The sequence below is a fragment of the Molossus molossus genome, unplaced genomic scaffold, assembly GCF_014108415.1.
Source record: "Molossus molossus isolate mMolMol1 unplaced genomic scaffold, mMolMol1.p scaffold_m16_p_24, whole genome shotgun sequence".
Classification (NCBI taxonomy): Eukaryota; Metazoa; Chordata; class Mammalia; order Chiroptera; family Molossidae; genus Molossus; species Molossus molossus.
This window is the reverse complement of record NW_023425360.1, coordinates 14,110,624-14,127,310: the sequence shown is the minus strand read 5'-3', so window position 1 is coordinate 14,127,310 and position 16,687 is coordinate 14,110,624. Positions and strand designations below refer to the sequence as shown.

The window sequence follows — 16,687 nt, the reverse complement described above, 5'->3', positions numbered from 1 at the left end:
GCAATGGGAAAATATCCTCCAGTGAGGATTTTTGAAAAACAACATATTTAGCCCACATTGATATTTCTCTCTCTCTCTCTCTCTCTTCCCCCCTCTTTCCCTCCCACTTTATCTGAAGATAAAAATGCAAAAATGGCCCTGGCCAGTTTGGCTCAGCGGTTGAGCATCCACCTGCGGACCAGAGAGTCCCAGGTTCACTTCCCACTAGGGGCACGTACCACCAAAAAAAAAAATGTCCTCAGGTGAGGATAAAAAACAAAAAACAACAACATTTAAAGAGTGGTTAGGAGGGGGGTAAGGCTGTAGGTGGGTCTGTGGGGAGATGGGGTTCTGAGGTTTGGCAAACAAAAATATACAGGGCTGAGGGTCTGGTGTGGCTCAATGGATTGAGCATCATCCCGTGGACTGGGAATGGAAAGTCCAGGTTCAATTTCTGGTCAGGGCACGTGCCTGGGTTGCTAGCTCATCCCCAGTAGGGGGCGTGCAGGAGGCCGCCGCGATGTTTCTATCTCTCTTTACCTCTCTCCCTTCCTCTCTCTAAAAACTAAATAAAAGCATAATTAAACACACACACGCACATATATGGCACACAGTGACGTTTCCACATTGGATAAACAATTGCATGTGTCCCTTCACAGGTGTGAGGGCGGTGCTAGAACCACTGAGAGGCATCAGTTGGGCCTGCTGAGGGTTTTTATAATGAGATTTGGTCAAAAGCATTTCCTATATCTATTCCGATGATCTCATTGTTAAATGGTTCATTGCACTTAGCTTTGAATATTAAACCAATCTTGAATTTTTGAGATTAAACACCACTTAGTTATGACACATTATCCTTTCTATATGTTGTTGGAGTCTATTAGCCAAAACTTGGCTAAGAAGTTTTTGCTTCTATGTTTACGAGGAATGTTGGTCTTAATGTTCTTTCAATGTCCTTTCCTGGTTTTGTTATCAGGGTAATACTGGGCTTATGAATGTAAATGTTCCTTCTTCAGTTTTCTGGAAGAATTTGTGTAGGATTAGGGTTACTTCTTTATTATTTTTCAATTTCTTACAATGGAAGTTTAGGTTGATTTTAGATTGCTCTCTTCTTAGATAAGCAGTTAATGTCATAAATTTCACTTTAATCACTGATTTAGTTGCACCCTCCAAATTTTGATGTTATATTGTTATGTGGTTTTAAGAACCTAGGAAAATTCCAGGACAGGAAGGATAGGGAAACTGAGACAGGAAAGTTAAAACAAAGCCCAACAGCATGGGCAATTTGCAGCTGGCCTGCAAATAACAAGCCATTATCTTCCCCAGCCAACACACTTGAGAGCAAATGTTTAAAAGCCTCCCAAGGAAAGAATGGGAGAGAAAGGGGAAGCCTTTCTCACCCACTAAACAAATGAATCAGCCATTTTGGGGAAAGGAAAAGGAAAATAGGGCAGTTTTATTTTTTACTCCCTAAACAGAAATGCCAACAGTCTCAAGGCTTGCCAAGATAAAATGCCAGGTGCTTCTTGTGAATTCTGGGAAGGCAACAAAACAGAAAGGGACCTTGAGAATTCATCTGTACCAAAATATTCAGCAGGAGGGGTATATATCACCTTGGACCCCCACCCAACTCACTGTTCAGATTAACCAAGAGCCCCTCTGCACTTCATAAACCAGATGTATAGATTTGCTTGTTTCTTAATAAATATTGCTTGCTTTAACGAATTGGTTTTTCTCACAACACAGTCATCTGGAATCTTCTCATATAAATTTATTCTAGACAAGGATCAAGGTTGGGGCAGCCCTCTTCCCCAACTCAGGGGGTTGTCCTATAACACCTGTTGGGTGTCTGAGAGAGGTGCCCTGTATCAATACTTTAATTTTTGTTCAATTCAAAACAGTTCCATTTTCCCTTGAGGTTTCTCCATTGACCCACCTAGAAGTATGTTGTTTAATTTTTCAGTGTTTGGAGATTGTCTTGTTATTTATTTTCTTGTAATTTAATCCCGTTATAATCAGAGAACGTACTTCTGTCACAAATTTCTTTTTTTTTTGGTATGTGCCCCTAGCGGGAACCGAACCAAGGACTTTCTGGTCCGCAAGCCAACGCTCCAACCGCTGAGCCAAACCGGCCAGGGCCTACTCTTTTTTTTTTTTTTTTTTTTGGTCACAAATTTCTTAAGATTTGTTTTACGGCCACTGGTTCAGTGGTACGAAAAGGGTTGATTTCCTTCTCCGACTGTCCTGCTATCAGATGCTCCAAGCATTCTGCCCAGGATTTCGGTGGCAATCACGGTCACACACAGGAGGAAGCTCGTGAACATCTGAACTAGCTTCACGCGCAGGGTCCTCACCCCTAAGGGTACCCCGACTCCACCCAGCCCCGTCGCCTACAAGCACCTCAGGACCTGCAAATGCCACCGCCAAGGCTACTTTTCCCGAAAGATGAGCATAGTTCGGAATCAGAGTGCGTGCGTGCGTGCAGCGGAAGTCCCGCCTCCCGACGCCTGCGATTGGCCCTGACCGCAAGGAGTGCGCTCCAAGAGGGGAAATAAGCGGGATTGAAGGAAGAAGGAGGAGGGACGAAGGGAGTCCTCTTCTCCATTGGCTGGCTCCCTGGAGAAGCCTCGCTGCGATTGGCTGGGAAGTAGAGTCCCGCGAGGTCCCGCCCCTGAAGCCGCGAGAGGCACCGGGAGCACGGACGCGGGCGGAGCCAGTGGCGGCTCGGAGGCTACACCGCACGCAGCGGGAGCTAGGCGGCCGGGCCCCTGCGTTCAGGTCCTGGCCCCCGGGGACGGCGAGGGCGGCGGGCAGCTGGGGCAGCGCGATCTGGAGCCCGGGGCAGGGCCGAGCCGGGGCGCGTCGGGCGTGGGCGCGGCCGCCGGACCGGGGCCTGCGCGGACTGTCCGCGGCGCGCGTCTCGGGCTGTCTTCCCCTGTCCGAGGTATTATTGTTGAGCATTTTTCTGCGGGCGTGGATGTTGCTTAATGGTCCACGCACCGCTCACGGGGCTAGTGCGCAGCGGCAGGTGCACGGTGCTGTCATGTGTCGTTGAAATGTGGGCTTCTTGTCTGTTGGCGTGTTTACCTTTCGGGTCTGAGGGAAGGGGATGACATTGAGGTTTGGTCTCGTCCATGATCCTCAAGGTCTCGCGGACGTAAGGCAGGAACCAGGCGAATCCTGCGTGTGGCTCTCACCTGGGTTGGAAGTCGCGATTCCCCTCTTCCTCCCTGTCTCTCCATCTTTACTTCCTTCTCTTTTCACTTCCCTCCCGCGACTCTCCTCCCTCCTTTCTGTTCTTCCCTCTTTTTGCCGCATGCAACCTTGCGGGAGGGTCTTGGTAAAATTTGGAAAATCTTCAAGTCTTCAATCTCTGTGTCTTACTTGCAGGTCTGACAGCTGGGAGGAACCTGGAGGGAACATGCCCTCCGATTCTTTCTGTTTGGCTGCCCAGGCTCGACTTGACTCCAAATGGCTGAAAACAGATATACAGGTGGGTTTTTGACTTGCCTTTTTCCATATTTACGTTTCTGGTGAAGGGTTGCAGGTTTATTTCCAAGACTTACAATGAACCGTTTATGGTGTCGACTTTTATTGCTATTTTATAGATTGTGTGGCTACATTTTAATTACAGTTATTTGTAAGTGCAAGAACTTGAGATCTAGTTATGCTAAATGTTTTCTGTTATTACTATTTTTTTTTTCAATAAGTCCTTTTATTGATTTTAGAGAGGAAGGGAAAGGGAGAGAGAAGAGACATTGATGAGAGAACATCAATTGGCTGCCTCCTGCATGCCCCCAATGGGGATCAGGTCTACAACCTGGGCGTGTGCCCTGACCGGGAATCAAACTGGGACCTCTTGGTGCATGGGTCCATGCCCAGCCACTGAGCCACACTGGCCAGGCTCTGTTATTATTATTATTATTATTATTATTATTATTATTTTTTTATCTTCACCCGAGGACATTTTTTGATATTTTCTTCAGATAGAGTGGGAGGGAGGGAGAGAGAGAGACATCGACGTGAAAGGGACACATCGAGTGGTCGCCACCCACATGACCCAATCAGGGCCGGGGACAAACTGCAACCGAGGTACGTGCCCTTAGCAGGAACCGAACCTGGGTCTCTCCAGACTGCAGGCCAACGCTCTAACCGCTGAGCCAAACTGGTCAGGGCTCTGTTATTATTTTTAAGAGGGTTGTATCATTCTTAACTATGTCTTAGTAATTGTGTAGTGATAGTTCTTAAGATGTTTAGTTAATTATCTTGGGAAAAAGTGATGTGTGGTAATTTATTATGTTTTGAAGAGACTTACTCATTTTATGGGATCCTGTGTTTGTGTTTCTGGAAAGAGGATTTCAGTTGAGTTGATTGTTTTGTCTTTGTGACTTGTCTTATTTAGAGGAGTGCTCAGATTTTTGCATCAAAACCATGTGGAAACAGCACAGAATGCAATTTACATATGATGTGTTACAGAATTGTACTCTTGAAACCCATATAGTAATTGTATTAACCTATGTCACCCTCATAGGCACCTCTCACAGACACCAGGGAGGTATTATCTGATAGCCCCCTGAGTTGAAGGGAGAGAAGGCTGTCCCCAACCTCAGTTCTTGTCCTCTCCTATAAATGAATTTAAATGAGAGACCCTGATTGTGTTGTGATAAAGCCAATTTACTAAAGCTGTTACAACAAGCAAATTTATTAAAGAAGCACAGCAAATCTACACACCTGGCTTATGAAGTGCAGATGGGCTCTGAGCTAATCTGAAGAGCTAGTGGTATGGGCATTTGAGGTGTTATATACCCTCCTCTCTATTGGTTTCAAAATTTCTCTGCTGCATATCTTGGTATAGATTAAGTCTCAAGGTCCTTTTTGCTTTGTTGTTGCCTTCCCAGAATTCATGCTTCTCACCTGCAATTTTTTCTTGCCAAGACTTGAGGCTGCTGCTGGCTTTTTGGTTTAGGTCCTCAACCTGTGGGTCGTGACCCCTTTGGGGGTCGAACGAGCCTTTCACAGGGGTCACCTAAGACATAACAGTAGCAAAATTACAGTTATGAAGTAGCAATGAAAATAATTTTATTGTTGGGGGTCACCACAACATGAGGAACTGTATTAAAGGGTTGTGACATTTGGCACTGGTTTAGGGAGTAAAAAAATAAAAACTGCCTTTGTTTTTCCTTTTCCCTTGCCCTAAATGTCTGGTTTCTTTGTTTAGTGGGTGAGAAAGACTGCTTCCTTCTCTCTCCCTTTTCTCCTCCTTTCTGTCATTAGGGAGACTTTTAACCTTTTGCTCCCAAGTGTTCTTGGTTTGGGGGAGATAATGGCCTGTTATTACAAGCCAGCTGCAAATTGCCCACACCTTTTGGCCTTATTTCTAACTTTCTTATCTCAGTTTCCCTATTTCTCTTGTCCTGGAACTTTCCTGGCTTTTTACTACCCTGTAACAACACTAATAATGTAATTAAAAAGCATGTGGCCCTGGCCGGTTTGGCTCAGCGGTTGGAGTGTCGGCCTGCTGTCCAGAGAGACCCGGGTTCGGTTCCCGCTAAGGGCATGTACCTCGGTTGCATTTTGTCCCTGGCCCTGGTTGGGTCATGCGGGTGGCGACCACTCGATGTGTCCCTTTCATGTCGATGTTTCTCTCTCTCTCTCCCTGCCCCCCACTCTATCTGAACAAAATATGGAAAAATGTCCTCGGGTGAGGATAAAAAAAAAAGCATGTGGAAACAAATGTTGGCCTTAGACTCACTAGTGCTTTGGTTATATAAGGTCATTGCAAACTTGTCTAGAAATTATGGACTAAATAATAGCTGTAATATTTCTATGGACTGTTCTTCACCCCAAGTTATTTTTGTTTGCAAATGGTTGGGGGGAAAACTACTTTTGTAACAACATATTACCAGCAAAAAGAAATGTCTGAAATACTCTATGTAGTGTATATGTTTTTTTCTCCCTGGCTGGTGTGGCTAAAGTGTTGGTAGAGCATTGGCCCCTGCACCGAGAGGGCACTGGTTCAAATCCTGGTCAGGGCACATTCCCGGGCTGCGGGCTTGATCGCCAGTAGGAGACGTGCAGGAGGCAGCCAATCAATGTTTTGTTCTAAAATCAATGTTTCTCTCTCTAACCTACTTCCTCACTCTCTAAAAATCAATTTAAAAATATAAAGTAAGTGTAGCTTAATTTGCTTGTTAACAGTTGTAGGTTTTGCTTCTTTATGATTTAATTTTAACTTTTGAAGATGAGAATCATTTTTATGTTTTCAAAGTAAAAAAATATAAGGTATGATCAACATCTTGCTGTCATTATTCTCTAGTGCCTTCTACTCATATTCCCCTTCCTGTGTCCCCATAGTTAGCCATTGTTATTTATTTCCGGTTAATCTTTCCACAGCACAGGCTTTGCGTGTCTTTTATCTTGTACCTTGCAAAAACTTAGCGTAGTATATACATTGTTGTTTGCCTTTTTCACTTACCTATTTTTCGGGGGGATAATTTTGATTAAATGTTGAACAATTGAATAAATTAGAGGAAATGATGTTTTTCATGTCATTATTTAAGAACTGCATTGTAAGCATGATCACTCTGTACGTTTATTTTTCTCGTTGCCAGCTTGCATTCACAGGAGATGGGCTCTGTGCTCTGTGGAATGAAATGGTTCAAGATGGAGAAATTATATACACTGGGACAGAATTAACCCAGAGTGGAGAGCTTTCTCCTAGAAAAGGTACGTGCCTTTAACCAGTGTTTTTTATCTTGTGTTGTGAATAATGCTGCAGTGAATATTAGGGTGCAGATATCTTTTTTTTTCCATTCTTTTAGCCTCACCTAAGAACCTTTTTTTTATTTTTTTGTTCAGATAGAGTGGGAGGGGGAGAGAGAAAGAGAGAAACATCAACATAAAAGGGACACATCGAGTGGCTGCCACCTGCACGACCCAACCAGTGCTGGGGACAGACTGCAACCGAGGTACATGCCCTTAGCGGGAACCAAACTCAGGTCTCTCTGGACTGCAGACAGATGCTCTAACCACTGAACAAAATCGGCCAGGGCTTTTTTTTTTTTTTAATTCCCTTGGCCATACTCAAACCTGGGACTCTTTGGTCTGCAGGCCGATGCTCTAACTGCTGAGCAAAACCGGCCAGGACCGAATATCTTTTTTTTATTCTCACCTGAGGATATGTTGAGAGAGGGAGGAAGGGAGAATGAGAGAGAAACAGCAATCAGTTGCCTCCCATACACGCCCGACTGGGGATTGAGCCCAAAACCTAGGTATGTGCCCTGAATGTGTGAGCCACCTGACAGGGTGCAGAAATCTTTTTGAGTTAGTGTTTCATTTCCTTCAGATATATACCCAGGAGTAGAATCACTGAGTCATATGGTAATGCTATGTTTAATTTTCTGAGGAACCTCCATACTGTTTTCCACAGTGTCTGCACCAATTTACATTCCCACCAACAGTGCACGAGGCACAAGGATTCCCTTTCTGAGAGATGATTCCCCCCCCCCCCCTTAAAAGGCGGGCCACTATTTAAAGTATTAGAAATTTCTTTTCTGGGGATCTTTTTTTTTTTTCTTTTTCTTTATTTAATTTAGAGAGAGGAAGGGAGAGGGAGAGAAACACTGATGAGAGAGAACATCGATTGGATGCCTCCTGCATGCCCCCCACTGGAGATTTGGCCCACAGCATGGGCACATGCCCTGACCGGGAATTGAACCGGCAACCTCCTACTGCATGGGTCGATGTTCAACCACTAAGCCACACTGGCTGGGCGTTTTCTGGGGATTTTTGATTTCCATTTTATTAGATAATATAAGCCTTTATTCTTTTTAAACCAATCAGAAGAGGTGCACCACCAGATTTAACAGAATTCATAGTTAATTTAGTAACTCCTTGCAGAGGTAAGAAAATATACATACACAGGGAAGGGTACTTACAGTTGTATTTGATGTCAAGGGTCATATTTGTTACTTTGAGAGTGGCTGTGGCATCTGAAATGACCCCTGTTGTTTGGTCAGCTGCACTATCTTGGTGAAGTTTAATGTTCTGTGCAGAGGTCCTTAACCCGTGTGTGTAACCCTCCTCATCCCTGCTTGGGGTGTACAGTGAGGGCTGAAATCCTGATTCCAAACCTGACTTTTTCTATGACTCATGTGACTTTTCAGTACTTACTTTCGAGGTGCTTTATGATTTGACATTCGTAATGTATACATTACAAAAAAAAAAATTTTTTTAACTTTTTTTTATTTTATTGACTTATTAGAGAGAGAGGAAGGGAGAGGGAGAGAGAGATAGAAACATCAATGAGAGAGAACGTTGATTGGCCACCTCCTGCATGCCCCCCATCAGGAATTTGGCCCACAACCTGGGCATGTGCCCTGATGGGGAATCGAACCAGTAACCCCTTCGTGCATGGGTCGATGCTCAACCACTGAGTCACACCAGCCAGGCAAAACATCTATTTTTAATGCCCAGGAGATTACTGGATATTTCTGTATAAAATTAAGGTACCGCAACCGTAGCTGTGGCAGGAGGCTGAAGGAATGGGACACAGAGTGTCCCAGTGACAAGAGCCCTCTCTTGGACCTCAAGACCAAATAATTGAGTTAGTTACACTCCTGAGTTCTTGGCACACCATCTCCAAGTCCATATTTTAAAGGTTTCCTTTCTAATATGTTTGTGTGTCCTTTTGTCTTTATGTTCTTATAAAACATGCAAGTGTTCAGTGTGCGTGCAATTACAATTTGTGTAAATGGAACATGTGGTTCTTTAGCCCAAGTTTTTCACCTTTGCCATCCAGCACTGTATTTGTAAGTTATATCCACAGTGGGTTTTGTTTTCCTGCTCCTCATTGTGGGCCTGTGCAAGGGCCCTGTGGGCATAGCCCCAGGAAGGCATTAAAGGGCCTTCCCTGTAAGTCATTGGCCCCAGGGTCCTCTGGCTGCCAGCTCCCCACTCCTGCCCACTGTATCTGAAGTTTTCTGCCTCCAGCTTCACATTTCTGCTGACACTTGGCATTACTTAGGTATTGAACAGATTGTCAAAAGCTCGCTCCCCTGGCAGGCACATTACTCTAGGTGCTTGGGATACATCAGTGAACCAAACCAGATATAAAAAGAAAAAAAAGCCTGTCTTGGAACTTATATTTAGCTTTCTCACAATCACCATTTTGCTGAGTGTCAAGTAATATTTCATTGCTTTAATTTACATTTTTCTAAACATGAGTTTGAGTATCTCTTTATAGCATTAGCTGTTTGGCGTTCATTCTGTTGGAGGTTTGATGTTTTTCTTACAGAGTGCAGGAATTTCTTGAATATTTGCCCCTTGTTGGTTTCATATATTTTTAGATACTCCTTACCATTTGTAATACGATAGAATCTCTCCCGCAGATTTAGATGTGCATTTTTAATTGTGTCATTTAGAGGATAATTTATTCAGTAAGAGCCTTTTAGGACAGGACAAGTTTACACTCAAGGTTAAGGTTAATTCTTTCTTCACTTGCTATGTAAGGCATTTCATGATACTTGTTCTGACTAAAGCCTCAACTTATCGGTGCCCTAATGTCCTTGTTCTTAACGTCCTTCGTGTCCTGGTGCTCTGTCAGCAGTGGTTCTCAGTTGCTGGTGGAGTAGGGCAGTGCAGAGAGTTAAAATGATTTCCAAATCACACCCCTTCCCATGGACACACAAGCAATTGGGAATCACTGGATAAAAGCGGTTAATGAGAAATTCAAGCAGGTAAACACCAAAGACTAAGTTTCTTAGCTGTGAAATGTAGTAGGAAATTGATGAAATGTTTTGGAAGACATGCTTCAAAGAAGAATTTGAGGGCTATATTAGTTTCTTTATTAAAAGGATTACTGGCAATTCATTTCTTTGTAAATCACACTGTACCTGTTACGGTGTTGATTCATGTAACTTAAAAAAAAAATCAAACATTGAGCTAATGATCATTGTTGTAACTTCCTTCACCTTTCCATCTCTTAGAGGTACATTGCAAAGAGACAGACAAGTGGATGTTACGTTTGAAAGTAAATTTATAGACGGAAAGCAATTTTTTTTAATTAAAATAATTTTTTTCAGATGATGGTGTTGATGCTTCGAGTGGAACAAAGAAAGAAGATCTGAATGACAAAGAAAAAAAGGATGAGGAAGAAACACCTGCACCTGTATTCAGGTCCAAGTCGATCCTGGAGAGCTGGGTGTGGGGCAGGCAGCCAGGTATTGTGACCTGAGATTTGGTACTTGGGAGAGGTTGGTCTGGCACCCACTTTCTAGATGCCAAGAGATGAGATATATTTTTTCTGGTCATGGAATTTTTAAAAATTTAACTTAAATTATTTTTATTGTAGAAAACCATACATAATATAAAATTTACAATTTCAGCCTTTTTTTCTAAATTTTTTTTTTTTTATCCTCATCCGAGGACATTTTTTGTTCAGATAGAGTGGGAGGAAGAGAGAGAGAAACATCGACGTGAAAGGGACACATCGAGTGGTTGCCACCTGCGCAACCCAACCGGGGCCAGGGACAAACTGCAACCGAGGTACGTGCCCGTAGCAGGAACCAAACCTGGGTCTCTCTGGACCACAGGCTGACGCACTAACTGCTGAGCCAATCCGGCCAGGGCTCTTAAATGTTTTTATTGATTTTTTTAGAGAGAGAGGAATGGAGACAGAAACATCAATTGGCTCCTTCCTGCACATCCCCTACATGGATCGAGCCTGCAACCCAGGCATGTGCCCTGATCTGGAATCGAACCAGGACCTCTCAGTCCATGCGACAACACTCCATCCACTGAGCCACATGGTTCGGGCCAGCCTCTTTTTTTAATCCTCATGTGAGGATCTGTATTAATTTTTAGAGAGAAGGGAAAGGAGAGAGGGAGAGAGAGAAAAACATTGATGTGAGAGAGAAATATGGATTGGTTGCTTCCCGCACGAGCCCTGACCCTCGGGAATTGAACCCACAACCTGGTCGTGTGCCCTGATTGGGGATCGAACCTGCAACCATTTGGTGTACGGGACGACATCCAACCAGCTGAGCCACACCGGCCAGGGTCATTTTCATCCATTTTTAAGGGAACAATTCAGTGGCATTAAATAAACTCATATTGTTGTGCAACCATCACCACCATCCATCTGCAAAATCTTTTCATCTCGTAAAACAGAAACTCTGTTCCCATTAAACCATAACTCCCCTTCTCTGCCCCCAGCCCTTGGAAACCACCATTCTACTTTCTGTCCTTAGGATTCTGACTGGTTACGTCATATAAGCAGTGGAATCACGTAATATATGTCCTTTTGTGATCGGCTTGTTCTGTTTTTTAGCGTAACATCTTCAAGGCTTTTAAGGACAGGATAGGAGTCTTGCTTGGGGACAGGGTTGTAGGTTACACACTGAAATTCTCTGTGATCTGACACCGTGAAAGCCTCAGGGCCTCCAAGCATATAAATAAGCACACACTGCCAGTATCCTATGGGAGCAGGGAGAAGTCATGGGTGCCCCAGCTCCTCCTCCAAGAGGCTCTCCTGAATTTTGATGCCAGCAAATGGAGAAGTACTATTTGAAGAATAACGTGTCTTTCCGTTTTTTGCTTATTGTTGACAGTGATCCCAGACACCCTCCTTTTATTATTATTCTTCATCCCAATAGCAAAGTGATGTCTGTCCCTGCAAATACCACCTCTTTGATCAACCAATGGATCAAGGAGTTAATAGCTTTTAAGGCCTATTACCTGCGGAGGACCTTATCCATCACACATTCTAACTAGTTACTTGATCTTCTCTAAAATAGTCCAGTGTATTAGCTTTTGTGAGTATATGTTGGACAGTTTTATTGAGACATTGTTTTATTTTGAATTTGGTTTCATAACATGAAAATAATGGATAGTTTTTCTCTTTGTCTAGGCCGTGTGCTGCTGATAAGTGTTAACTTCATAATTTTGTGTTAAAAATATTTAAACAACATTTACGGAATGTCAGTGTACCGGGGTGGCCAAGAGTGGTCTCTCCCATGTGTCCTACTCTCCCATGTGTCCTACTCTTCTGGGTGACCATGGGCAAGTTCTTTGTGCTCGATTTCCTCCCCCATGAAATACACTTGCTGTGGCTCAGAGGGTTCCCTAGTATGTGATCATGCTTAAAACTGCTTCTTGCCACCTTAGGTGTTACCTGTTATTATCCCTTTTACCAACAATACAACAAACTATGTCCAAGATATTGAGAGGTTGGATGTTTTCTTATCTTGTTTTCTAGATGTGAATGAACTGAAGGAATGTCTCTCTGTATTGGTTAAAGAGCAGCAAGCCCTGGCCATTCAGTCGGCCACCACCACCCTCTCAGCCCTGAGACTGAAGCAGAGGCTGGTCATCTTAGAGCGATATTTCATTGCCTTGAGCAGAACTGCTTCCCAGGAGAGCGTCAAAGTCAAGCGGAAAAGCAGCAGCATTTCTTTGCCTCCTATGGACAAGAAAAGGTAACAGTGGAATGAAGGAAGAATTCTGACACCCACTAAATGGAAAGACCTGGCTGTTTTGTCCAGGAAAGTTTTTTGTTTTGTTTTCTTTCTTGATTTTTAGAGAGGAAGGGAGAAGAGAGAGAGATAAAAACCTGGATGAGCGAGAACATCGATTGGCCGCCTCCTATGTGCCTCCCATTGGGGATCGGGCCCACAATCTGGGCATGTGCCCTGACCGGAAATCAATCCGGCGACCTCTTGGTGCTGGGTCGACGCTCAGCCACTGAACCACACCGCCGGGTTTGTCCAGGAAAGTTTAATTGAGGTTGTCAATAGAGTGCCTTTTTCCTTTTTATGAAACTTTCTTCTTGCTTTCCCATTTTGAATGTTTTATGTCACTTGGACAATGGCTTTGCCAATTTGCTGATTGATAAGAGTAACAGGCTATGATCTGTGCCATTATTTTCAAGACCCTTTTCTGTCAGTGACTGTATTACCAGCCACAGGTGTCCATTAGCATATGTGGATTTGAAAAGCGGATCTGAACATCATCTTCGTTGGTTTCGTTTTGCTACTAGATAGGGAATAATCAAGACTATAATATTTAGCACCTAACTCATTTAGATGCGTCCTTTTTTAAAAATTTCATAACGTGATTTTCTGTTTCTTTTATTAGAGGAGATGCTGTCAGGCATAGGCCTTTTCATGGATTGGTTTACACCCGCACATTTTTCTCTGAGGCATTAGAATCATAAGGATTGTGTAAAATTGTATTTTTCTAAAGTGTAGCTGTCTACCATACTTTCTGTCCCAAAAGGCTAGACTAAAAGATTTTCAGATAGAGTTCATATTTTATATAGTTAGGAAAGTTGGTTTTGTTTTATTGTAGTACTGATTTTACTCCCTAAAGAGCAGAGGGAGAAGAAGCAGGGATAAAAACCCTCATTGTCTTAGCTCAAGACAGACGAGGCGTGCTAAGTGTAGCACACTTCCCAGTTTTTAATTGAGGTCACTTGTCATATATTTGAATGGCAGTTTTGAGATAAGTTAAACTACATGACGGGAGGGTTCCTGCCCGTGTGATGAGAGCAGTTCTTCCCTTGTTTCCTGCTTGACTGGAGAGGGGTGGCCGTCTGTGGTGGTCACTGATCGGAGAGGCTGTGCGCACGTCGGGCAGCCTGAGACTCCAGGCTCTGTGCTGAGTCAGCCTGAGCTCCCTACGCTGCAGGGGAGGCTGGGAACCTACTTGGTCTCTCTGGGCTCTTTCCTTTGTGACATAAGAGTTGATGGATTAATTGAAATTAATGAAGTTTTCCACTGACTAGAGGAAATTCCTAAAATTAAAATTACTGTGAGATAATTATGTATTTATATGTAGTTGTATCATTATCCGTTGTTTTTTTTAATTTATATGCAGTTGTATCATTACCCTTTTTTTTTTTATCCTCACCCGAGGACGTTTTTTTGCATTTATCTTCAGACAGAGCGAGAAGGAGAGAGGGGGGAAGAGAGAGAGAGAAACATCAACGTGAGAGAGAAACATTGACTGGTTGCCACCCACACGACCCCAACCAGGGCCAGGGACGAACCACAACCAAGGTATGTGCCCTTAGCGGAAACCGAACCCGGGACTCTGTGGTCCGCAGGACGACGCTCTAACCGCTGAGCCAAACCGGCCAGGGCTCATTACCCATTTTTTTTTTTTTTTATCCTCACCAGAGGACATTTTTCCACTTTTTGTTCAGGTAGAGTGGGAGGGAGAGAGAGGAACAGAGAGAGAGAGAGAAACATCGATGAGAAAGGAACACATCGAGTGGCTGCCACCCGCACAACCGACCAGGGCCGGGGACAAACTGCAACCGAGGTACGCGCCCTTAGCGGGAACCGAACCCAGGTCTCTCAGGACCGCAGGCCGACGCTCTAACCGCTGAGCCAAACCGGCCAGGGCTCATTACCCCTTTTCAATAGCATTTCCCCCAGATTATGAAAATAAGTTGTAGTAAATTTAGAGAATACAGTAGAAATATTCAATAGTGTAAAGTTGAGAATAAAGTTACTTGCTATGCATGATTGAGTTTATTAAGATACACGAGTTTATGTATTCTAGTTTATGGTTTTCTTGGGATAATTTTTATGGTAAGCCATTTGTATAACTGTTTCAAGTATGGAAAGGGAAACCAATTTTGTTACGTGAACATAGGTAAGTAGTAAAGGCCTTAAAAAGACACATGAGAATGATAAGCACCTAGTTCAGGAGAGGGTGACCTCAGCAGGCCGAGGGTGGAAGAGAAAAAGAGAAGATGCCCTCACAGAGACCAGAACAAGTCCTGCAGCCAGAGGTCTGAGTCTCAGGTGTTCGTCACCCCTTACCTGCCTATCTGCCTCCTTCACTACATGAGGTTTAGTGCCCCGTTCTGGATTCATCCGTGTATTTTCGGTTTATTGTTCCCCCTTCCCCTGACCTCAGCTCCCTGAGATTTTTTGTGTGAGCATTTTTGCAAGTCATTTAAAAATCTTTTTAAAGATATATATATTTTTTTATTTTATTTTAGAGAGAGAGAAAGATTGATATGAGAAAGAGGCATTAGTTGGCTGCCTCCTGCATGCACCCAACCAGGGATCAAACCCACAACCTGGGCATGTGTCCTGACAGGAATTGGACCAGCAGCCATTTGGTGCACAGGATGACGCTCAACCCAACTGAGAGCCACACCAACTAGAGCTAAAATCTTTTTAAAAAATTTTTTTTATTGATTTTAGGGAGAGAGAGAGATAAACACTGATGAGAGAGAACATCCATTGGCTGCCTCCTGCATGCCCCCCACTGGGGATTTGGCCCACAACCTGGCTAGTGCCCTGAGCAGGATCGAACTGGCGACCTCTTAGTGCATGGGTCAATGCTCAGCCACTGAGCCACACCAGCCAGGCTAGAATCTTTAAAAAAATTATTTTTCTTAAAGAGAATACTTTTCCTTTACAAAGGATATTTGGTACAAATTTTTAAAAAATGAAACTGAAGTCACTTGTGAGCCTGCCACCTGAATAATCCCATTGAGCCATTTGGTATGAATGCTTACATTTGATGTCTTTGTATTTAGTATGTGCACCTTCCTCTGACTGACCAGCTGCACCCCCCCCCCTCCTTGTGTATCTCCCTCAGTTCCCGGCCCACAGGCAAAGGGGTGGAAGGACTGGCAAGAGTTGGATCCCGAGCAGCTCTGTCCTTTGCCTTTGCGTTCCTGCGAAGGGCCTGGCGGTCAGGTACGTGTGCCCAGTGGCATGCTCAGGCTCCTGTGCTCAGGAGGCTTGGCTTCTCTCCTCACTGTTGCCCCCACATGGTTTTGGGCTGAGTCCATGTGTTGTTGATGCCTCCTTTGTCTTGTTCGTAAATGGCAGGCTTCAGAGCCCGAGTCTGTGGTTCTTAAAAAAAGGGGCAAAAAGCCACTGCAGGGCCTCAGTACTGATTCTGAGAACGAGATGTTAGACTTGCTCAGTAAACTATATCAAACTTTAGTCTCTTGAGTTCTTGCAGTGCCTCCTTGAGAGGAAAGTGGGGTTTGAAAACGTGACAGTGGCGTCCTGTCGTGCTGAGGGCTAGGAGGTCTTCCCAGGACGGGGACAGCGTTGCTTGTCGGTGATGCCGAGGAGTGTGTGGCCTCCCCTGATGTGCTTGTGTGTCCAGGGGAGGATGCGGACCTGTGCAGTGAGCTGTTGCAGGAGTCTCTGGATGCCCTGCGAGCCCTGCCTGAGGCCTCCCTCTTCGACGAGAGCACCGTGTCCTCTGTGTGGCTGGAGGTGGTAGAAAGAGCAACCAGGTTCCTCAGGTCCGTCGTGACAGGGTGAGTCCTCTCTCTACATCTTCCTGTGTGAATGCTGCAGACGAGCTTCAAAGTCTCGTCTCACCTTCTCTGTGTTTTTAATTTTTCAATTACAGTTGACATTTAGTATTACTCTCTATTAGTTTCAGGTGTACAGCGTAGTGGTCAGATAATCGTGCATTTGATAAAGTGGTCCCCCTGATATTTCCAGTACCCACTTGACACCCTGCGCTGTCAGTACATCACTGACTGTGCCTGTGCTGTACTTCACATCCCCGTGGCTAGTCTGTGACTGCAACTGAACTCCTTTCACCTCTTCAGCACTGAAACACTCAGGCTGCTTCCCGAGTGTGTGTTCAGCACCTCTCAGCTCTGATTCCAGATCTTGGCTCTTTTCACATGTCTGACATGGCAGCCTGATTGGACTCAGGA

At 44.3% G+C, this 16,687-nt stretch overlaps 1 protein-coding gene across 4 annotated transcripts in view; it reads left to right on the top strand.

Moving 5' to 3' along the window:
* Window positions 1-2,697: 2,697 nt before the first annotated feature.
* HERC2 (HECT and RLD domain containing E3 ubiquitin protein ligase 2) overlaps window positions 2,698-16,687 on the top strand; it is a 125,323-nt gene continuing 111,333 nt past the window's right edge. For all 4 annotated transcript variants that reach the window (XM_036278019.1, XM_036278018.1, XM_036278021.1 and 1 more), the window contains exons 1-7: window positions 2,698-2,757; window positions 3,370-3,472; window positions 6,591-6,705; window positions 10,062-10,199; window positions 12,236-12,455; window positions 15,598-15,698; window positions 16,120-16,276. In XM_036278019.1, coding sequence (XP_036133912.1) covers window positions 3,401-3,472; window positions 6,591-6,705; window positions 10,062-10,199; window positions 12,236-12,455; window positions 15,598-15,698; window positions 16,120-16,276 — 803 coding nt within the window. In that variant the 5' untranslated portion in view covers window positions 2,698-2,757; window positions 3,370-3,400. The remainder of the gene's footprint in view (window positions 2,758-3,369; window positions 3,473-6,590; window positions 6,706-10,061; window positions 10,200-12,235; window positions 12,456-15,597; window positions 15,699-16,119; window positions 16,277-16,687) is intronic.